Source organism: Ursus maritimus, unplaced genomic scaffold, assembly GCF_017311325.1.
Source record: "Ursus maritimus isolate PB19 unplaced genomic scaffold, ASM1731132v1 scaffold_22, whole genome shotgun sequence".
NCBI lineage: Eukaryota > Metazoa > Chordata > Mammalia > Carnivora > Ursidae > Ursus > Ursus maritimus.
The window spans coordinates 10870855-10894845 of NW_024424675.1; the positions used below are offsets into that span (position 1 = coordinate 10870855).

Here is a 23991-nt window from a genome sequence, read left to right on the forward strand (position 1 = left end):
ATATATATATATATATATATATAGTCTAGAAGAGTGTCTGGTACATAGTGAACTCCCAATGAGATTGGCAGTCATTGTTAATGGATTGTGCGTTCGGAGATTCTTAGAGCTGGGAGCATGCGTTGGGAGGAGAGAACTAAAATACAAAAACTCCTCGAAGTGTCTCTAACCCAGGCCCCTCATTTGGCAGAGGGTAATGTTCTAAGATTAGGGAACTACACATTGGTACACCCAGACAGCAAACCAAAGGTTTTCAGCCCAGCTCTTCCTCTATCCTTATTGGGGTAGTAAAGGTCGGAAGGAAAAGAAAGGAGAAGAAAAGCATTTTAAAGAAAAGAGTCCCCAGACTTGATGACAGTTGGCATGGCCCCCAAAACATAATAGGGCTCGAAGCTAACACCACAGTTGATATTCCTTGGCCACTTGAAGCTCCATTTTAAGAACTTTACATGGGCTAACTTATTTTACCTTCCCAATCACTCTGAGATAAGTACTATTTTTATCTCCCTTTTATAGTTGAGGTGACCGAGTCACAAAACAGATAGAAAATGATCCAACCAAAACCTGGTTGGGTAACAAGGATTTGGACCCAAAGAGCCTGGCTCTGGAGTCCCCACGCTTAGCGCCATACTATAATACTTCCCCAGACCAGACAGCTGGCTTGGCACGTGGTGAGGGGGACAGGGGAGCCCAGAGCCGACCTCCTTCACTTCCACTTCACCTGTGATACTTTCCCTAATTCACAGTTTGCTCCTTTTTGGGGGTAGAGGGGAGAACCCCAATATACTCGAGTGTTAACAGTACTAAACCACAGACTGAATTGCATCGGTCTCAAAATGCTTTGGGGCCAGTGCTCTTATTTCCCCAAAGTGAGGGAGACCCCCTTGAGAGCAGGGATGGAGTTACGCACTCCTCTAAAATCCACAGCGGTGGGGACCTAGCAGGGGCCTGGTAAATACCGATGATCTAATGAAAAGCAGAGGGGTTTCAGGGACTGAGGATGGATGGTGAGAGTCCCCGAAGTATATAGGGAACTACTAAGCTGCATTCTTAGGAACAAGCATAGAAATATTCTCTTAGTCTTGGGGCTTCACTGGCAAAGATCAGACAAAGAAACAAAGCAAAACTTCCTTGGATTCCTCAAGGGTTCTTCTCAATGTCCCCCAACCTGTAGTTTTCCTTTCCAAATTGGGAACGTTCATAAAGCCAAGGTCGTGTGCGTTCTGAGTTTGAATGAATGCCCCATCAGTGCAGTTATCATTCTCTTTTAACATTAAGACTCTCTTGCCCACAATCTTATTTCTTTTAGACTGGGTCCCCTTCCTCTTAGGGTCTGAGTTTGTGAACGGGGTTAATTTTCTGACTTGCTTCAGAAAGTGGGGCTCCTTAGGTAACTTCTGCTGAGCATCAAGGAAGGTCTCGATGCCCCATTTCTGACTCTCTCCTCGCGTTCCGCCATTGGGCACCAAAAGCCATGAATTAGGAGTTGGCTTTGGTCTCCTCAAGGAAAGTCTGGGTTATGTCTTCCTTCAAAGTGGGTTAGAGGTCTCCTCATACCGAGGTTTCCAAGTCCATTTGTAAGTTCAAAACCCTGATTATTTTCTCTACCCATAGGCCTGGAGTTCAAGGGCAGGGGTGGTTTGCTGAGGAAATCAGACAGGAGGCTCTTAGAATAAACATCTTGGTGCTCATACCGTGACCCCCATTTACTTCAAAGGGCTGTTAAATGCAGCCTGGGCTGAGCACACAGGGCAGAGCTGGCCTCTGTGAGGGGCCAGCCTTTGTCTGGCGCCCAGGCTTCTGGGGCGAACGCTCACCCCAAACTTGGCTGCCGTGTCGGACTTCCCTTCTCCGGAATTCCAGCCCTGCAACCAATCAGTCATGAAGGCTACCTCTGCTCCACTCATTTGCAGGTCTCTGCTCAGCCTGGGGAGGCTGTAAAGCCAGGGGTTAGCAGCAGGCAGACAAGGGAACTCAGGATATATGCCTGAGAAACACTTGGGCCCCCCAAAGCAGGGTCTTTAGTGTTGACCACACCTCCTAGGCAACTGGACTGACACAAATTAAAAAATAAACATAAAGCTAGCTTCATCAGCTCAGGTATCCTTCAAAGAAGCCATTCATAGCATGGAGCTCTGACAGGTGGAGAGAAGGCGTTATCTCTGACATTGCACCGCAAAGGTCTTGAAAGGACAGAATGTTCCAAGTTGGGTTGTTCCCAGATGATCTACGGTAGCTCCAAACTCAAAGTGAACAAAATAGCAAAATATTGCTGGCTCTGGAGAGGCCGTTTGGTCGGTTTCCCTAAGGCAGGGAGAGAAAGTCCAGACGGGGGCAGTAAATTCCAATAAGCAGAGATGAATTTGTCGGACATTCGGTGACAGCCAGCCTAAGGCCAAGACAAAGTCCCTACTCTCTGTGGTACTGTCTTAGCAAATCAATTTTTCCTCCTCTTGTTTGTTTCCAAACACGTTTCCTTTCATGACAGATCTGGTTGCTAACGTACACGTTCCTGACCTTGACCAGCTCCAGAAAGACTTCTAGAGCCTCCTCGAAACTGTTGTTGGGAATATAGTCCCTCTCCTACTAACCCTAACATTGACATTTAAAAAGAAAGCCAGTTTTACCTTTTTCTAGATTTTTTGACCCAAGTAGTTAATTTCAAATCTCAAGATTTACTAAGATCTCTATGAACATAGTGAAATTGAAATTATTAGTGTTTCAGAAAAATGTACAATCCTAGTGTGTGTGTTTTAACATTTTAAGGTTCATTTTGTTGCTTTTGTACCTACTGGTTAGAATCCTCGCTATTTTGCAGTTACTTTCCCCACCCCACACACAAATTGAGGTATATACTCCAAAATATCCAGGAAAAATATGATGAAACTCTATAAAAACTGTACTCCAATTATTTAAATAGCTAAGTAGAAAGTTTTCTTTCAAATTAAAACTGTTAGCATTTGTCCAATCCTCCGTCCTTTCAGTTAAAAAGCACAGTTTAAAACAAAGTATAAGTGAAAATTTTCTCAAAAATAATTCAAAATCCAGGCGAATAAAAACTATGATTTAAATGGAAACTACACATAATTTAAAATTAACATAACTTAAAAAGCTAAAGGTCCAGACAAGCAGATGCAAAAATTCCATTAAGTCTTGGGCTTAGCAGGTTGGAAGGAAACCAATTTATCTGGGTTTGCCACAGACTCATCAAAACCATTCCAGACAGGTGTGTGTTTGATTTTGAAATCATCAGGGGACGACGCATATAAAAACTTTCTCAAGTGGCCTCCAGTCTCTTGCTCACCCTCCACGTCTTGAAAACTGCCCTATGTTTTCTAGGTTTCGCATCTGACTGTTTAAGGGCAGTTAAGGCTCTGTACAGGCTAATGGACCTCTGCCAAAGACTCTCTAATTCTTGCTGCCATCTAGTGGTCAACTCAGAGACTGCAGCGTAGTTCGGAGCGGGAGGAGAAGACAGAGGCTCTGGAAAGGCAGCAGAGGGGGAAGGATGATGCAGTTCTCTGGATCCAAGCATGCGGAGAATGAATATTTTAAAGAGCAAGGAAATGAACAGATCTACACATTTTTTTTCTGCATTGATATTAATGTAAGTAATGATTTTCCACGACTGCCCGGTATCTATCCCAAATGAATACAAGTTACATAGACAAGAACAAATACACCTTCAAAACAGTCCCACTGGCTTGAGGATGGAGAGGAAGAGAGAACCAGAGTGAGCTGGTCCTAACTTCAGGCCAGTCATGAGCCTTTGTTTAAAGTGGGTATCCGATGAAGGAACTCCAAGGGGAAAATGTGACATCTACGAAATTTGACAACATTTCAAGGATCCGCGCGCTTCCGTTTATTCAGGTGCCCTTAGTTCAGGAAACAGAGTTACGCTTGGTTAAAAATTTTGTAGCTCAGAACTGCTGCTAAAGTCATCACAAAACCACAAGCTCACAAAAAATGAAGCCCCAATGAGGCACCTTCTAAATTTGAGACCTTCTGATCCCTCTGCTTCCACAGTTGAGGAAGGGAACATTAAACCTTTCACCAGATTCAGCTAAATTTTGTAGGATCCTAAGCATTCCCGATGTTTTTAGCATTACCCGGCTAATTCCCACAGGCCGGTGGAGGGAGGATGGAAAACAGTGCTTTGAGCTCAGAAGAAAGTAATGCTAGTTGAAGGGTCAAGACCACTGAAAACCCTGACCATTTTAAGCATTTGTACATCTCATGGTCACAGTGAAATCTGTTGTTTTAAATCATAGGCTTTTGATGGCCAGACTGTCTTCGGCTACAGTCCCTGATTTGTCTAACTGGTTTATCAGGAGTCTGAACTCTTGTTCCTGCTGGTGACAATGAGTAAGGAGTTGGAAATTTTGGAGACGCTGTGAATGCCACCTGCATGCACTGGTTTGAGGCCTGGTGTTCCTCCTTGGTGGAGCCAACACCACTGTCACGAGTCACTCTGGGGCAGGTGTAGGCCTTTGTGAGAGAGCTATCAGGGTTTGGGTACAGGGCAGACCACTGGCTTCTTTATCCCTCAAATCCAGGTTTGATTTTTTCATTTTCTCTTTCTCCCTGGCCCTTGCCTCCTCTCTTTAATTTCTTTTAAACATTGATTGGTTTATATTGGCAATCTCCTTGGTGATATTGGCTTAAAAGGACAGGGATAACACTCAATAGTCTGATCCCATCGGATCAGAATTTTAAGTCACGTAGATAAGATATGAGAAGGGCATCCGGCTGGCTCTGTTGGTCCAGATACGATTCTTGATCCTGGGGTCATGAGTTTGAGCCCCACACTGGGGGCAGAGATTACTTAAGAAAGAAAGGAAGAAAGGAAGAAAGAAAGGAAGAAAGGAAGGAAGGAAGGAAGGAAGGAAGAAAGAAAGAAAGAAAGAAAGAAAGAAAGAAAGAAAGAAAGAAAGAAAGAAAGAAAGAAATTAATTAGAGGGTGACACAATTTGACCTATGGCTTATCCAAAATGTGGGAGAGAATTATTTCGCACAGGAAATCTCTTACAAGGGTGTCTCTGATCTTGCTACGATTTTGACTGAAACTCTTAAAACCCAGAACTCGTAGCACAGGGTCAACCTCATTAATATCTGACCTTTGCCCACTGTTGCTGTTACCTGCTTTATGTTTTTCATGCCACAACAGCCAAGCTACTTACAGCTCTGTAACATCCCCTTAACATGTCTGTGGTTTGGTCTACATTACTCCCTCTTTTTGAAATATACCCTCCCCCATCATTTGCCTAGGAGAATGATATTTATTCTAAGAGTCCTTAGCTACTACCCTGCAGAGTCAACCACCCCTCTCCTTGTATGAAGCCTTTTCCTGCGTACACTGCTGATGCTGTCATTTTATTCTAAAGCGATTCCGCGTCACGTGCTCCTCTTCACCGTGAGCGGGGGAGTTCCTTGCCACGCTGGGCCTACTTGGCTGGGGACCCACTGTATCCAGGCTGCCATGATCAACTGAACTGAGCGGAAGCTCTCGGGGAACTCACAGAAGCCCTGCAGACTGGGTCCCCAGAGCATTCAGGTTTAAGATAGACACGGGGAGTCCCTGGCTTACCTTCCTTCCAGCTATGTAACCCCCCGCAGCTCCAAAGCTTTTGGTGAACGTGCCCATAAGCACATCAACATCTCGAGGGTCCAGTCCAAAGAATTCGACAACACCCCGGCCGGTTGGGCCCACGGACCCAATACTGTGAGCTTCATCTATGTAGAGGTAAGCCTTGTATTTCTTCTTTAGAGCCACGATCTGGGGCAGATGCACGATGGAACCTTCCATGCTAGGGCATAAGGAGAAATTCTTGTCACTTGAGTATTCTTTCCTGGGAAACCCTGTGATGGTCTCCCTTCCAGTCCTTCTCAGACAGCCTGTCCTGACACCAGTCAGTGGGACGGACATGCAATTCCTCTCTTCTTAAGGCATATTTTATTTGGATAAGACAACCTTCTCAATCTTGAAAAGCTGATCTGGCATTATTTTACTTGAAAAAAAATTTTGTGTTCAATAGATTGAAGTGCTTATAGCTAATTCTCAAGTGAACAATTAGCTCACTGCACTGTTGATCGATTTATTTGGAAAGTCAACTAGTGTAACTAGACGGACCATTTTGGATTCTAGGTCTTCTGCTAGTTTTAATGAGATCGTTCTATGGTAATCTATCTTTGTCAGCTTGCTGCTGTCTATTTGAAGAGTTCTATCGGATCCAAACTCAGCGCTTGCATTGCCAAAGATGAAAGGAAAGAATTAAAAACACAGAAAAGAACTTTGCTTAAGACACACAGTGTTGATGACAGCACAATAGAAAGTTCTCAGGATCTCTTGTTTAGTGCTCCTTGGAAGTCAAGCGCTATTGGAGGCATCTGGTGGTGTCCCCTCTTTCTGTTCCTTTAGGGCAATGGTTCTATTCTTGAGGGAGCATCGGAATCCCCTGAATGGTTTGTTAAAACACAGATTATGCTACCCCCCCACCCCCGCCCCTGAGTTTCTGATTTGGCAGGTCTGGGGTGGGCTGAGAATTTGTGTTTCTACCAAGTTCCTAGGAGACATCCTCTGGTTGGGGACAACACTTTGAGAACCACTGCCATAGATGAACCTTTTTGGTTTAGCCCTAAGTGCTTAATTTTTCATGGTATTATAAATTGCAAAAACACTTCAAGCTCTCCAGAAAAGGGAAAAATATGAAGTAAATAAATAAGTGAAATTCACATTTACATGCCACCTTTGGAACCCAATGGGTTTAAAAGAACTTTTGGCTTTAATCAGTTCTCACAACACTTTGTGGGCTGTGTCTACACCACACATAGTTTTGACTGCACTGACAGGCGGATTCTATGAAAACACACACCCTCTCACCCTCACCACGCAAAGGAACTTGTCAAACAACTCAAGCAACCCTTCAATTTCATTCGAGAATGAATCAACGGGCGCAAACAGAAATTTGAACCTCTCCCTTCTTCCCAATTAGTTTATTTATTACATTTAATGTATGACAAAAATAAACTTAAGTGTTAGGTCGATTCAGTCAAAACAGTCCGGCTGGTTGTGCCGTTACCCAAGCCAAGAGGTGTTGGTTTGGAGGGAGTAGGGTGACCACCGAGAGCAGCATTTGTGCTTTCGGCTTCTTTAAAGGACTTTATTCTTCAGAGCAGTTTCAAGGTCACAGCAAAACTGAGCGGAAGGTAAAGATTTCCCATATGCTTCCTGCCCCACATACGCGTAATCTCCCCCATTATCAACATCCCCCACCAGCACGGTCCACTTGTCACAAATGAACCTACGCTGACACACCATTGTCACCCAAATTCCGTAGGTAACGTGACGGCTGCCTCTCGGTGTTGTGCATTCCGTAAGTTTGGACAAATGTATGCTAACGTGTATCCGTCCTCGTGCTATCTTACAGACTGTTTTTACTGCCCTACAAATCCCCTATTCCCTCCTCTCCCCACCCAACCCCTGGCAACTACTGATCTTTTCACGGTCTCCATAGTTTTGCCTTTTCCAGAATGCCATACAGCTGGGATCATGCACCATGTAGCCTTTTACGGCTGGCTTCTTTCACTTAATAATAGGCAGTTAGGTTTCTTCCATGTCTTTTCATGGCTTGAGGGCTCATTTCTTTTTAGTGCTAAATAGCATTCCATTGTCTGGATGCCCCACAGTTTACTTATTCATTCACTGACCGAAGGACATTTTGGTTGCTTCCAAGTTTTGGCAATTATGAATAAAGATACTATAAACATCCATGTGCAGGGTTTTGTGTGGACACTCAGCTCCTTTGCGTAAACATCAAGGAGCATGATTGCTGTATTGTAGGGTAGGAGTGTGTTTAGTTTTGTAAGAAACCACCACACTGTCCTCCAGAGTGCCTGTGCCATTTTGCATTCCCACCACGAATGTATGAGCCTTTCTGTTGCTTCACATCGTCAGTCTTCCAGATTCTGGCCTCCTAACAGGCGTGTAGTGGTATCTTATTGCTTTAATTTACATTTCCCTGATGAATTATGATGTGAAGCTTCTTTTCCTATGCGTTTTTCCATTTACACATCTTCTCTGGTGGGGTGTCTGCTAAGGTCTTTGGATCAGGTTGTTTGCCTTCTCACTGTTGAGTTTTAAGAGTTCTTTGTACATTTTAGATAATAGTCCTTTGTCAGATATGTCTTTTGAAAATCTTTCTCCCAGTCTGTGGCTTGTCTTCTCACTGTCTTGGCATGGTCTTCCGCAAAGCACAAGTTGTTAATTTTAATGAAGTCCAGCTTTATTGCCATTTGTGTTTTCACAAGGTCATTCTGAATGGCTGGTTTCAGATCTTAATGAAATGAAAACCAAATACACTCATCTTCTCTTACATAAGTTTCTGAGTTAATTCCAGTATTTTCTTAGATTAATCGTTTGTTAACATGGTTTTCATTGAGGGGAGAAAGTGCGGCCATCTGACTCAGCTTCGACTGTAGCCACACCACTTACCAACGGAGGACGTGGGCAACTTACATGATGTTCTCTGCCTCAGTTTTCTCGGATGTAAAGGAAGCACGATGATGGAACCCTTCCTGTAAGGTCTTTCTAAGGAAGCCTAGAAACGATGTTTGTAAAGTGTCTGGCACGTATGAGCACTCACTGGGTTGTTCTTTTTCTTAGGAGGCACTTAGGAGGAAATGTTTGCAGTGGGGCCTGACTTGAGAAATTGGGAGCCCTTGACAACGCTCTGTGTTGAATCTTCTAGGAAAGAGGCCTATGAGTGTCCTACATAATAGACGGCTATATGCCCTCAAAATTCTGGGATCCACTTCTCATCTTTAATGTGTTATAAGTTGGTAACACAACGATGCTGAAAACCTGACATGTCACAAATGCCGTTCTTTGTTCTGGAACTGAATTTGGCAGGAGCCAGCATTAATGCTGAACAGTTTGCAGACACTGAAGGCAGCTAATTAGCCATCCTTTGCTGGGGCTGGTCGAGCTGATGTTAGGAGTCTGCCCACCTGGTTTGTATTTCTCCCTCCAAGATTAATGACTCTACAGGACTGCTGATTTCTGGAGTTACTGCAGGGCACACATGGGTCCCAGGGAGAACTCGGCTTTTATAAAGAGTTATATTCACCCGCACTAAGTTTTCATTTTCTCAATGTGACCAAATTTGAATCGAACCCTTTCCTATAGGGGGATATTGAGATCGGTGCATGCATACAAATGGATTTCTATGTTATTCCTGTAAATGGCTGTCTGAAAACACAGCGCCAAAAATGAAAAAGAAAACAAGGATGGCATTTTGTTTTTTTTTTTCTTCCTGAATGGCAAGTTGTGTTTTCTTTTGACTTCAGTAAAAGGAAAACAACTAAAATACAACTGTAGGTAGAGATAATTCCAGTACTTAATTTGAAGCTCTGTGCAAGGACTGGAATTAGTCTTCCACCAGCAAGCTGGTGAATAATTTCTTTGTATCTTTTCTGTTACATAATGAATTAGCTAAGCGACAAGACTCTTTTTTGAAATTTCCCTCTCACCACCTTCTCCTTCACATATAAAGCATATTATCCACTAGCAGGACTGGGAATTAACCCACTGGCCTGCCAACTTACATGGTGGAAAAATCTCCCTGGTGGGCCCCACGTATAATCCAGGGAAGAAAAGAGGGTGAAAACAGAAAAAGAAGAGAGGTAAGACTAGTTAAAACTAAAGTACTTTCTTTTCCTTTTTTCTCTATTTGTTTAAACCATGGGTTAAAGTTCTCGATCCTTAAACTTACACTGTCTTGGGGAGGAGAAGAGCTTACACTCTGAGAGAGAAGGGCCTTCTGAGACTCAAACATTTGTTTACGTATGTGTTTTCTGGAAGGGCTGGTTACTAGTTCTCGATACTTTTTATTTTGCAAGTTTGGGCTCCAGTTATGTGACTGTATCTCCCAGGTTATTTGAGACCCCCTGCCCTTCTCTAGTCTATTTCTGAATAATTGTGAGATTTCTCAACCACAATGAGTCAACCAATTAGACTTTTCAGAGACGCAAAACTGGAAGAAACTGACTTTAAAACAATTCTTAAAAGAAAATGCAGACGAGAACACTATAATAATAGGATTGTACTTTTAAGCCCCAAATCACGAACTCATGGAACTTTAGATCTCAAGTTTCACTCTCCCTATTTTACCCTGGGTAGGCAAGTGGTGAAGGCCACATGGAGAACTTGACATCTTCCATGTTTACGTCTTTGGATGGGGACCCACGGGTGGAGTCTTCTGCTGATACTGGGCCTCTGTCCCAGCAGGGCTACCTCATTTGAATCCTGGTCCTACTTCATCTCAGTTGTCTGCCCTGGGTCAAGGGTCTTCATCTTCACAGTAACTCAAGATCACCCGTGTGAAGCGAGCAGTAGTCGCAGAGTAAACGCAAGCTCCTTCCCCTGACATCCCTCCTTCAGCTGGGCGGAGAGCAAACGGCTTCACAATGCAGAGAGCTTACTGTTTTCCATGCTTCAACTTCCTCAACTGAAAAGAAATTTAATGATGAAGACAGCCGCCCTTGGTTGTGGGCTTACTATGGGCAGGGCTTCTGCAAGAACGAGGTCCGATGATCTTATTTAATACTTAACAAAAGAACCCTATGAAGGGCACAGGACTATAGGTGACAACACTGGGATTTGAACCCAGGTCCCAGGCCTCCCTCCAGATTCTGGCTCCCCCATATTCTCTGTATACATAATGAGACATAATGAGACTTAGATGGTTTACGGATGGTGACATTATTACTGTTGTTATTGTTAGTGTAATTACCATTATCATAACTGCTCTTGTGGAGCTTGTGGACTTCTTAAAATTGGTATCTGGGGGCACCTGGGTGGCTCAGTCATTGAGTGTCTGCCTTCGGCTCAGGGCGTGATCCCAGAGTCCCGGGATCGAGCCCCACATCGGGCTCCTCCGCTGGGAGCCTGCTTCTTCCTCTCCCACTCCCCCTGCCTGTGTTCCCTTTCTCGCTGGCTCTCTCTCTCTCTGTCAAATAAAAAAATAAATAATCTTTAAAAAAAAAATTGGTATCTGGCTTTTTTCTACCTTGATACCTGCCTGAAACTGTCTGATTGGGCTGACTGCTTTTTTTAGGAATTATGAAAAAAATTGATTTATGTGAGGCATTTGTGGTGGTGACAGGGCGGGGGGGGGGACGGGGGGGACTTTGCCCATGGTGGCAAACCACAGCAATAGATAAAAAAAAATCTGAGAGCGAAAATTCAAAAGAGGCTTTGTGCTGATGTCAACAAGGTATGTGTCCATAAGACATTGCTACAAAGTAGAGGCGCATTCGTGAACTGCTGGTTTCACATTCCTAACCCTGGTCCTTTGGAAAATCTTGTGGGAAATAATTTCGTTTTTTGGTGACAACAGCAGATGAGGACATCCACTATGTTCCAGAACTCCAGTCTCGGTTAGCCTTATTTTACAGATGAGGAAACTGAGGTCCCAGGAAGTACTGAGGCTTGTCTAAGAGGTGCCCTGCTCCCTAGTTACAAACGGGTTCTTTGAGGTCACAGTTTCACGTAAAGACAAGATTTTGCGCAGATGAGATAAAAGAAAGGTCTCTGTGAAGGGAAGTCCGTGGAAAGTGGAGGTTTCACTGTATAAATAAATGCCAGGCTGATTGAACCACTGTGGTAGATCGCCTCCAAAGATGGCTGCTTGCAAGTCTTCCCATCCCTCTACACACAAGCCAATCCTCGCCTCAAGAGGCGTGGTCTGTCTCCCTTCCCCTTGAATCTGGCCTGGCCTTTCGCCTTTATTTTGACCAATAGAGCATGGCAGAAGTGATGCTATACCAGTGCTGGGCCTCACCCTTAAAAGACTGGCAGCTTCTGCTCTCCTTCTCTCAGAAGACGGCACCATGTTGTAAGGAAGTTCTGGCTTGATTGCTGAGTGAGAAGAGCCTATAGACCAAGTACCCCAGAGAAGAGAAGGGAACAAGGTACCTCAGCCAACAGCTAGTACTGAGTGAGGTCGTTTTGGACGTTCCAGATCCCAGCTGGACTCCCAGCTGAATGCAACCCCATGAATGACCCCAGTCAACACCATGTGGAGCAGAAGAACTGCCCAGTGCAGTGCAAGCCCTTATGCTTTGGGTGGTTTGTTACACAGTATCAGATAACAGAACAGACACCATTGCTAGTGAGGCCCAGGCTGTGGTTTGGTGCCATGCTGGCTTGGAGCCAGAAGTCCACACCTGGCTCTGCCATCCTCCTGAGATCATGGTAGGACACAGGCCTAGCTATTAACAAGCCCTGCTGCTGGAGTGGGTTCTCTGTGTAACTGATGGGAATGGTTGACAGTAAAATGCTGGTGGTCCACTTAATTTCAGCCACGATCAAAGTACTTCAAACACAACTTTCCTTTAGTGGAGCCAAGTTTTGTTTATTTGCAGTTGAATCCTGTCAAGTCTGGTTAAAGGAGATGTCCGGTCTGCTCTCCCTCAGCTGATCCCTGCTCCCACAAGTCCAGGCCTGAATGACAGGTGTTTAGACAAGGGCTCCCTTCCCAAGGTGGCAGCTGGCACAGATCACACAGGGAGAAAGACCTGGGCTTGAGATTATGACAGCCCAGAGTCAATATGAGATTATTTCCGAAAAGTAGCAAGTTCAAGGCCAGTGAGTAAATTATTCATTAAATGGAATTGTTAAATTGAAGGATTCCACGGCAGGGTCTTTCAACCTCGGCACCGTTGACATTTCGAGCAGGTGGCTTCTCTGTTGTGGGGGGCTGTCCTGTGCATTGCAGGATGGTTAGCAATATCCCTGGCCTCCGCCGACTAGATGCCAGGAGTGCTCTATTGCAGTTGTGACAAGTGAAACTTGCCCAGAGTGTCCAGGAGTGGGGCGGTTGTGGGAAGGAAACACCTTGGTTGAGAACGCTGCTGTAGGGCGATCCCAAAGACTTCATAACTAGGACACCATCTGGGGGCTGACCCGAGGAGGTGCTGATGGGTGATACATAACGTGGGCTACTAGAAACTTGGAATGCCAGCTTTGCAACTCCACAGTAGCCCTGGGGACACCCAGGACACCAGGCGCTGGGGCAGGAAGGCCAAGGGAAAAAACAAGATGGTACCTGGATTATTATTATTATTATTATTACTACTACTATTATTATTATTTTAAATCGAGAAGAAAGCACTTCTTTTTCCCAAAAGGGATGGAAATACGTTTCTTCTGCTGCTTGTTTTCCATTCACGGAACAGAAATGATGTGCACTCTGGCTGAATGAAAAGCTCCATCAGATCTAAGTCTCCTTTGCAAGCACGCTTCTCCTTGTGGGGAAAGTAAGCTCTTCTTCCTTTCCATTTAATATTGTTCACTTTTCTATGATTATAAGAAACATCTTCCCCAATTCTTTGAACGTGAGGATTGTTTGGAAACTGATTTAGGAGTAAGCACTCTGAGATAGGGTTTCCTTGACTCAGGGAGTAGGGCATTCGACAGAAGCACGGCTTGGAGGCAGTTCCCATTTCAGCAGCGATACCAGTTCAGAGAATGAAGCCAATTCCATCACGACAGGCCTTGTAAAAGCTCTCAGGGGCTTAGTGGGTGTTTTGTCTGCTTGACTTCACAGCGGTGGGAAACTGAGCATACCGTCAGATGCTAAGTCCAGCCGCTCCCAGCTCTGGATCAAGAAATGCACTTGAGGTTAGTTTTGACCTTGTGGAAAATGGTTTCTGTATTCTAATGCCAACAATTGGCCAAGTTCAGCAAGCAACTGGAGTTTGGGTGCACTGTCCAGTTAGAAGCATCTGGTGCCTATCAGCAATGCCATGGAGGAGAGAAGCATTTTTGTTTTTTTAAGAGAAAGAGCATGTGAGTGGGGGGTTGGGGAGGGACAGAGAGAGGGGGAGAGAAGAGAACCTTAAGCAGGCTCCTTGCTCAGCATGAGCCCGATGTGGGGTTCAATCTCGTGACCCTGAGATCATGACTTGAGCAGAAATCAAGAATCCAATGCTTCACCAACTGAGCCACCCAGGCACCCCAGGCAAGAAGCATTCCGATGTTCAATAACCCAGCCCCCACAGGCCTTTGAGACTGTGGAGCAGCCAACGGTAGAGAAAAGAATCAATGCAAGTAATCAATGCGCTGAGAGGACATTTCTGAAGACACCTTCACAAGCATCCAGCCTCTGAGGTGTTCTGCTCTATGTACGGACACTGAAAAGACAGGTGACCCAAGCCTGACGGCTCACATTGGTTGCTCTGGCTCAGGTCTCTTCATAATACCTTATAACCAACTCGTTTTTCCATTGAGCTAAGAGAGGTCAGACTGCCCTCCTTTGTCAGCTCGCTGCGGGGCCCAGTGTGCTGAAACGACCCCGTTATTTCCTTACCTGTAGATGCCCTCCACTAGGATGAGAATCTTTTTCCACGCTCTGCGGATTCGAGGCTGGCCGTAGATTACAGCATCTCTCAGGAGCTTCTCTAGGCTTTGCATGTCTTGAAATAATACCAAAAAGAAACTGAGTCATGAGAAGGTTTTCCTTTTCCTCCCCCCCTCCTTATTTTTTGAGAAGGTATCAGATTTCTTGGGCTCAGGCTCGGACCTGAACTTTTTCGGAGAGCAAAAGCAGAATCAGAGAACACATGGGGGGGGGGGAGAGGCTTGTATTTTAGTACAACTTAACTCTGACAAGATGACGCGTCGGGTTTGTATAACAGGCAGAATAAACCCCCACGGGAGGCACATGGTTTCATAGGCTCTCCTGCTTCAGCCGTCATTGAAACACTACATGCGCCCCTGGGACTTCAGCTTTGTTACCAGGTTACAATAAACTCCGAGCAATATCATCAACTCACGCTCACGGATGGTTTAGGCGCAAGCATGTTAGGGTTTAGTTGAGTTTGTACAGAGCAGGGGCCTTGCTGGCAGGTGTCTCACTTGCGATACTTTGAGATCTGACCTTTGACACCCTCCACCTTCAGAGGTTCAGAACTTTAAGACAGGGGAACAATTAGCACTCCTTTGGAAGCATCTGGACACATTAGTGAGTGCTAGCAATTATTGAGCCCTAGCTGCATGCCAGGCATCCTTCTGAGCACATTTTTTGTAAGAACTCTTCTAATCCCGGGACGCCTGGGTGGCTCAGTTGGTTAAGCGTCTGCCTTTGGGTCAAGTCATGATCCCAGGGTCTGGGGTGGAGCCCCACATCGGGCTCCCTGCTCAGTGGGGAGTCTGCTTCTCCCTCTGCCTGCCGCTCCCACTGCTCCTGTTCTCTCTCTCTCTCTTTCTGACAAATAAATAAATAAAATCTTAAAAAAAAAAAAAAAAGAGCTCTTCTAATCCTTACCATGACCCTAACCACGAGGCACCTTCATTTTGTTTCAGGAAACCAGGGCACAGGAAAGTCTGGTAAATCTCCTAGGTCTATGATCACAACCAACAGAGCCAGGATTTGAACCCCTGCAGTCTTGTACCATGACCCACATTCAGAACAACTACCTTCGACTTCCTTCAGTGAGAGCTGTATGTTGTCCCTTCCTCTCAAGCTCCATGGTCATGTAGAATAAGGATGGATGGATGTCTGCTAGAATATTCTTGTTAACTTCTGGTGTCAAATATAATTAATAGTGACTTTTCATTTATCTGCAATTACATGTAGATGACTGGGCTGTGGTTGAGAGACCACTGGGAAAGATTGGTCTACATCCCAGTGTGTGTGTGTGTGTGTGTGTGTGTGTGTGTGTGTGTGTATTTAACCTGCAAAGCCCAGAGAGAGAGATAAAAGGCAGAGTCTTAGGTGCATGTTTTTAGACTCCTTATATTTCTACTATGTTCCTTTGCACCTCCTGAGCCCTCCCTTTTTGAGAATCTGAAACCAAAGTACTTTAGGTTTGGAATCTGATTTTTAATTTGAAAAGATAGAAATGCTACTGAACAGCTGACCTGACGGTTGCTTACGAAACGTTCTCCAGGCATCAGAGACCCCAGTAAAAGTGCTCACAGGATAAACCCAGCAGAGATCAATCTAAAACGGCACAGTCAATATCGGTTTGGGTCAGAGCGACAAGAAGCCGGTGCGCCAAAGGAACAGCTATTCTTCGGGTTATCACTGGTCTCGGCTCCAGTTAGCTCAGGTTCTTGGTTTCAGCGGAGAGCCCTGAAGCTTTACCTTTTAGTTCCCAGTCTGTGGTTGCACCTGTTTTAGGGTTTCCTTATAGCACTAGTCCTAGTGCACAATATTAGCGCCCAGTCAATGTGTGATCATGGAACCGGCCGCCTTCCCATGGAAAAAGGAAGGAGAAGAACGCTTTGGATCTAAATAGAAGTTATGAGAAAGAATTGCCTCATGTCTGCAATAGCATTTCTTTAACTACCTGTTTTTGGGGGGCTTGTTTTAAAGACAGGAAGACACCTCTGTCTTCCCAGAGGTAGGGCGTTTTAGCGACATGACATCATTACCCACTAGATGGCAGCCAAGGAAACGAAAAGCAGCTTGCTGCTTTTGAGACTTTCCGGGATAATAAACCTTCGCCTGTAAGGACATTTTGTTTTAGGCTGGGTTCCTAAGATGTTGAAGGAACCCCTGTGATTGAGGGAAACAGAGCTTTTTTCTATAATCTACTGCAGGCCTGTTAGTCTCTGAACGGAACGAAGAGATGATGAATATAAGTATTCTTGTGTAAAGAGCGTTTTTCCTTCTGGGAACTGGAATTTGTAAGGTTTGTTTTTGTTTTTTGTACAGAAATGACACATGATGAATGTGGTCCCAAACTAACAGCCATTTAGAAAATGAATATTCTTAAGATTTTGAAAAATCTGTATACGCAGAGATTATTCTATTGCTTATGCAATCAAATAGGCCACATACATATTATAGGCTTAGCCTGGGATTAGGTTTAAAGTGAACACCACTAAAGAAAATAGAAGGTTCTCCCCATTCTTTTAATAACAAGCAGGACAGAGAACGAGCCTTTCAATAGCCATGATGTGTTTCATGAATTTTGCAGATGGAAGTGAGAGGAATCCCGGTCCCTTCTGTGGCAGGGAGCTCATCCCGTTCCACTTGAATGGAGAGTTCCATGGGGGTTGGCTTTGGTGAAACTTCACCAAACTCCTGCTGTCCACACACTGGGATTCTTGAGCAGAGGGAAAAATCAATCAGCCTTACCTCCCACCTTATTTCCAGTGAGCAGGAGCTCAGAAAGTTCACAGAAGCTAGGCAGAGAAAGGGATGACTTCACTCAGTGTGGGATTCCGGACCCCTGTTCCTGTCTGGCAGCTTCTCTTTGGTTCTTAGGGTCTTGCCCTATAATGCTACAGTGTGTGGGTTACAGACCTGTAGGATTCAGGGGTTCATGGTTTATGATCTGCAGGCCTTGTGAGAGCCTACTGTTTTAGCAAGTCACACGCTAACATCGGCAAGGGATTTTTAAATAATGGTGCTTATTTAAGCACTTAAATTTGCATTATGTTCATCCTCATGACACCTCTAAGAAGTAGGAAAGAATGATTAGGTTTTTGTTTTCTCTGATGAGCAAACCAATGCCAGAAGGTTTGTAAAACCAACCACCCAAAACCAAACCCAAACAAGCCAGTTTCTTGTTGGTTTATAAAGAAAATGCTGAGATATGGAAATTAAAATAAAAGGATAAATTCAATGCCATCACGGGGCACATACATAGCACTATTGTACAGTATCATTCTAACCTTATTGCACATTAAGGACTTGTAATTTTGCCACAAGTTTCGGTGTCAGCAATGCCTTTGACATCATTCAGCACCATCCAAGTTCACTAAGGTGGTTTCCTTTGGTTTGGAAGGGCTGGGAGGAGTGAGCTGGCATGCTGGGTGATGAACACTGAGCTATTAAAAATGAAAGCACGGAGGCCACGTTCTGGTGATCCGTGCAAAGCAAGTCCTGGTCTGTCACAGGCCTGGCTCATCAGATTGCTGAATTGCTAAATACCTGGAATAATCCAACAACCTGCCAGAAACTATGATCAGGCTTAGGTGACAAACACACTTTGAGAGCCTATTCCTGAGCCTGTCCTTGAATTCAAAGCCCTGATAATATCTGCAGGCCTCTGGGATCTGGGCAAGCTGCAGATAACGTACTGTGAAAAGCAGGCCCAAGGAAACAAGGATGCCATAATCTTCTCAGAAGGGAGGCTGGGTGTAGTTCAGTGTCTTCCTGAAGATCAGAAGTGGATATCTGGCTTCTTTCTGACTTTCCAATACAGCGACAAGACTTTTTTTTTTTTTTTTTGGCATGGCTTCCTCCTTCCTCTTCTCCTGTGCAACTGACCTTCTGTTGAGACCTGAGCGCTTCCCTTACTCCCAACGGCTTTCTCCTCCTCTGGATCCAGGGCCAGTCATGGCGGTTGTGATGAACGTCGGCCTCTACCTTCCGTATGCTGCCCGCTGTGGCTGATGGTCCTTCACCCTCAGCTCCAAGAAAACCACGTCCAGGTGCGTTTAGGTCCGCCCTCTGCTTCCCTATTCCACGGGCTGCTCACCAAACATCGTTTCCTGCCTGCGCACGACAGGTATCCACCAGATATCTCTGAAGGGACAACATGGCTGGGTGATGAAGGAACGCACTTGTTACTTTAAGTCCTTGCTCCCCATCTGTTCCCCCATTCTTCTCGTTCCTTTGGAGATGCTCAATTTCATCCTTCACATTGAGCCAGAATGTGAAATATTAAGCAATCTTACTTAAGTAACTGTGAACGATGATAAATAAATTATGCTTAACTTTTAAGATGGTGATAGGGGAAATGCACCTTGTTTAGCCTTTGGGGGAAAGCATAATCATAATGGCTAACTTTGGTAAGCAAATAAATGTTTTTCTCCAAGTCACATTTATAGTCTTTTCCCCATGAGATCAATGAGGGACTTTCTGATGCATTGAAATTTGGTTTTACGGTTTGGGTAAATACTTTGGTTCAGATTTTCTTGGTAGCTCTGTCAGTATATGGGCAGTCATTGCATGACCTTGGGCAGGTTTTCAAGAAGCAGGGTGATCTCCTTGCAAGAGTGCAAAGGCAACTGGGAGCAAAGGACCAAGCTGATCTGAGGGTGAGGCAGGTGCTAGGGGCAGGGCCTGTGTATTGGGGGAGGGGATCATACCAGCAACTTCTGATCGCGGGGACATGAGATAAAGGACAGGAAGAGCCTAAAGCATGGGGACAGAGTCCCCAGGCTCTGGTCCAGTGCAGCATGTAGGGCTCTGGTTGTCTGGGAAGAATTAAACACAGTACTGACTTGGGATCCCTAAGCACTTGAGGTCAATTCAGGAAGGTAAGATGTGATTCGGGGAACAATGTGGAGGCTCAGAAGTCAGTGCTGGGATCCTGCGTCTCAGGTCAAGGGCAACCAGAGTGAACCGTGGCTGCATCTGCCTAAGCCAACTGCCGGGCTCAAGAAGAGTTGCATGGGAGAGGGAGAGGGAGGCCCCTTCACTTCACCAGCTGGGAGGCAGCTGGGGAAGGAGGTCAAAGTGTGTGTGCTTAAAAATGGGAACTGGAGTCAGATCTCCTTGGTGTAAATGCCAGCTCTGCCTCTTACTAGCTCTGTGTCTCCTCACCACTCTGGGCCTCTGTTTCTTTGTAAAAAAGGGGAAAATCCTAGCAGGTGCCTTGTGTAGTTATGAAGCTCAAATGAGTTAATACATGTAAAAGGCTCATTACAGCAAGGGTTCAATACTGTTAGCTGTTGTTAAAACATATCGAGGCAATCACGGTACTTATTAAAGAAAACAACCCAGTTCAGGAGTCCAAGTCACACCTTAAGATCTAAAAGATTGTGGCTCATAAAAAGTAGTCTCAGTGCTGTTTATGGGTTTGAACTTCCACTCAAACAGCACTGCGGAGCCCTCAGAGGCAGAACTCAAGAGTTTCCCTAAAAACATTGCACTCATTCTTCTGTCTCCTCTTGGCCTTTAAATGTCTTTAGCTGGAACCTTGGTTCTTCCTCTCCATTTTTTTTTTTTTTTTTAAACAACTGCTCCAAATTCTTGGCCTGCCCAGGCCTCTGACCCCATGGCAACTCTCCTAGCTGAAAAGCCTGCTTCTCCTCTCCAGGACTAGTTCAAGAAGCCCTTTGTGATGCCCTTGAGGACGGAGATTGCCCACAGCCTTGCTAAGTGTGGTCCCACACCAGCAGCGTCTGCGTCACCTGGGAGACTGGCAGAAATGCGGAAGCTCAGGCCCCACCCCAGGTCTACCGCATCAGAGACTGCATTTCCACAAAACCCCTCTAGTGAACCTAGTGTATGTGAAAGCCTGAGAAACCTTTTTCCAGAATCTAAGTCCCATGTCATTGTCAGTAAAGTGAGCAGATTGAGAGAAAAAAATAACTCAGTCCCGATTTTCCAAATCTCTGGAAGAAGTTGTCAACTTTCCCAGAGAGTTAAAATTTATCCAGGGCTTGAAGTCCTGGAATGCCAAGGTGTTAATACGCAGCCTGCAGATTGTGTTTACCAAAGGCATCCCAGGGCCCCAAAGGGCTGCGGCCCACTTCCTCAAAATGTATCAGAATCACGATGGAGACCAGACTTGTGGGTCCCTGCTTGGAGCTGACTCCTTAGCTTCGGCTATGAAATGTCTGAAGAGTCTGACACCTGATGAGACAAAGGCAACCTAAGCACTGGCCATTTCACCTTAGCTGCCCAAGGGAGAAAACACAAGGAGGTATTCTTTGCACTTAGCCAGAGGAATTTAGAGGCCATAGGTTAGGATTCGGAGTTAAAATTTCAGTTACTGACAAGATAAGCTGTCACACTAGATTTGTTTTCACACAAGGACCCACAGCCCTCTGGGTCCTACATATGCTCTGGCAGTAGCCGGACTTAGTTAGTGGGTCAGAACATTAGCAAATGTTGCACAGCCCTGCCTATATCCCTCACCCCACCTCTTATTGCAAACACAGGCCATTCTTTGTCCAAGAGCTTTTTTCCTGGCTGTGGGGGCCACACTCAGCCTGAGCAGGAACAGCCTCCAGCCACCCACAAATGGGGCTCCCTCACACCTCAAGTGGGATAACACCAAGGTATGTCTACACTGCTACCCAGAGTTTCCTTATAGGATTGAGCTCTACTTGTCTATTGTGGTGGCTTGCTTGACAACACGCCCTTTGTTGGCTGCCTTTCCTTCTCTGCCTCCATTCCCTGCCCATCTGCTGGTACTTCCTGTGGTCACATCAAATCACTTGTACTCGAACCCTTGTCTCAGGCTCTGCTCCTGGGAGAAATGAACCAAGAGAAGAACAACACACTTGGGTTTGAATTTTGACTCTGGCCATTGATCAGTTGACATTGGGTGGGTCACTTAATCACTGTGAGAATCAGTTTCCTCTTAACAAGTAGAGATAATGGAGAGAACTATGAGTACCGGTTTTTGCTAAAATTGAACGATCTGATTACATAAAGGGCTTAACATAGCGCTTGGCACCAGAGAATGCAGAGTAAATGATAGGTATGGTCTCAGTAATTGTCCATAGTCACTATCCAGGAAGAACTAATCTATGGTGACAAAGAAGTCGGTACCTGACTTTGAATTTAGTACCACTGAAAATGGTTGCTGCAAATACCAAATGGTATCCTCTGGTTTTGATTTATATAAAATAGGGCCTCTTTTCCTCCAAAAGTCAGGGGAATATCTTCAAGGTTTAAGCAGAGGACATAGGCAGTGGAGAGCAGAAGTAGAGAGTTAAAGGAAATCCCATGACATTAAATGACATTTAAGAACATTGTAGTTGAGGTGGCCATTCTTAAGAACCCGTCTCACAGGTTATCAGCTTCGGTCTGGGCTGGCTGCATGCCTCATACACACACAGGAAGGCGATTTAGTATCTTCTACATCTTTACATTGTCACTGCAATCTGCATGGATGCATATTAAGGATTAAAGCATCATCGTTTCCTGAGGAATTTAGTGTTCTCCTGGGAATGGCAAAGCAGGAGAGACAGCCAGCAGCCACTGACGCCTTACATCCTGGGACCTCATTAATTCTCTCCCCTCCATGTACCCTTTCACTTCTCTCATCTCTCGAGGAAGAAGTCATTCAAAGGACCCTGGAGGTACCCCCGCTCTCAGAGGTGGCTATTTTCGTGATGCGAACACAATAGCTGGGAAAGTTTGCCCATTTGCAAAAGTAGTAAGCATGTTGGCGAGTGGGAACAAGGGCTTTGTGTGTCTGAGAATAAAAGTGTATTGCTTTCCTTTCGGGCTGGAAGAAATTAGCACAGATGTATGGCTCAAAAACAACACAGATTTGTTATCTTACAGTTCCAGGGGCCAGAAATCTGAAATCATCTCACTGGGCTCAGATCAGGGTGTGGGCAGGCCTGCTTTCCTAGCTGGAAGCTCTAGGGGAGACTCCATTTACTTGCCTTTTCCGGCTTTCAGACGCTTCTGGCACTTCTTGCTGTGTGACCTTTGTCCACTTCAAAGCCAGGAGTGACCATCAGCCTCTTTCTCACATGGCATCACTCTGACACTCACTCTCCTGCTTCCCTTTCCTACATTTAAGGACCCTGTGATTTCACTGGACCTATGCGGACGATCTCTTTATGTTAACGTTCGCTGTTGACCAACCTGAATTCCATCGGCAGCTTTAATTCCCCTTTATCGCATAATGTAATATATTCACAGGCTTTGGGGATTAGGACACAGACTTTTTTTTTTTTTTTTTTAAGTAGGCTCCATACCCAGCATGGACCCCAGTGTAGGGCTTGAACTCAGGATCCTGAGATCAAGACCTGAGCTGAAGTTCAAATGCTTAACCGACTGAGCCACCCAGGTACTCCCAGGACAGGGACATCTTTAAAGGCCATTATTCTACCTACAATAGAAAGTTAAGAGCAACAGCAGCGCATACATGAGAGAATTTTCACTAGATGAGGGAATTTGGACCCTTGCTGCGCACAGCTCCCGTTAGTTGGAAGGGGCGGGTGGCATTCATACAGCCAGCTCCAGACTTCACCACCCAGCAGCTGTAGGGTCGTGGACAAGCTGTTTCATACCTCAAAGCCCAGATCTCTTCATTTGTAAACTGGGACCTACCTCACGGGGTTGTCCGGGAGATTAAATAAGTACATAAGAGAAGGCCTCTAGCTCAGCATCTGGCACCACCTAAATTCTCAGTAAGTGCTGGTTGCTGGTATCAAAGCAGCCAGCTAACACGTATTACAGAGACGGAAATGAGAACTCGTCTCTGCGTTCTGGGAGTACAAAGGGAGGCCGTGAGGAATAACTTACTGAATGTTTTGAGAGCTTCTTAAAATTGGAAGATAAAATGAAATTCTTGAATTAGAATTTCATCAAAGGATTGAGGAATTAAAATTTTATTTGAAAGTAATAACAAACCTAACAAAAAATTGCAAGAGTGGGAGTACTACAAAGAACACCCACATACCCTTTTACTCAGATTCATCTGTTAACATTTTTTCCACTTACTTTATCACTCTATCACCTATCCGTCCATCCGTCCATCCGTCCGTCCATCCATCCGTCCATCCATCCATCCATCCATCTACATTTGTCCGTGCGTATATATGTGCATGCCCACACATACAATTTTCTACTGAATTGAGACTCCTTCGCATATATCATGGTATCCTTGAACACCGTCGTGTGTCTTCCCTAAGAATAAGGGTATATCCTCTTAGGAGACTACCGCAAGGGTCAGCAAACTCCGTCGAGGGCCAGAGAATAATATTCTAGGTTTTGTGGATCACATACGGTCTCTGCCACACATTCTTCTTTGTACTTTGTACAGTCCTTTGAGAATGTGAAGACTCTTCTTAGCTCACAGGCCATAGCTTGTTTGCCCTGGATGACAGAGTGGCTATCGGCGTCATTATAGTTAACGTTGATACCATCGTCTTACCTAGGAACATCTAACCCCTGGCATATTCCAATTCTGTGAACTGCTCAAGAATGTCCTTTCTAGCATCTCCCCGTCTCTTTCAGAATCCAGTCCAGGGTCAGGGGCTGTATTTAGTTATCACAG

The 23991-nt window shown here is 45.1% G+C and overlaps 1 protein-coding gene across 1 annotated transcript in view; it reads right to left on the minus strand.

Moving 5' to 3' along the window:
- The window catches only part of SPTLC3 (serine palmitoyltransferase long chain base subunit 3), a 134447-nt gene that overhangs the window by 37752 nt on the left and 72704 nt on the right, over nucleotides 1-23991 (minus strand). Inside the window, exons 7-8 of the mRNA XM_008703358.2 lie at nucleotides 14370-14475; nucleotides 5588-5807 (exon numbers count right to left, since the gene is read on the minus strand). Of these exons, the coding sequence (XP_008701580.1) occupies nucleotides 5588-5807; nucleotides 14370-14475 (326 nt within the window). The remainder of the gene's footprint in view (nucleotides 1-5587; nucleotides 5808-14369; nucleotides 14476-23991) is intronic.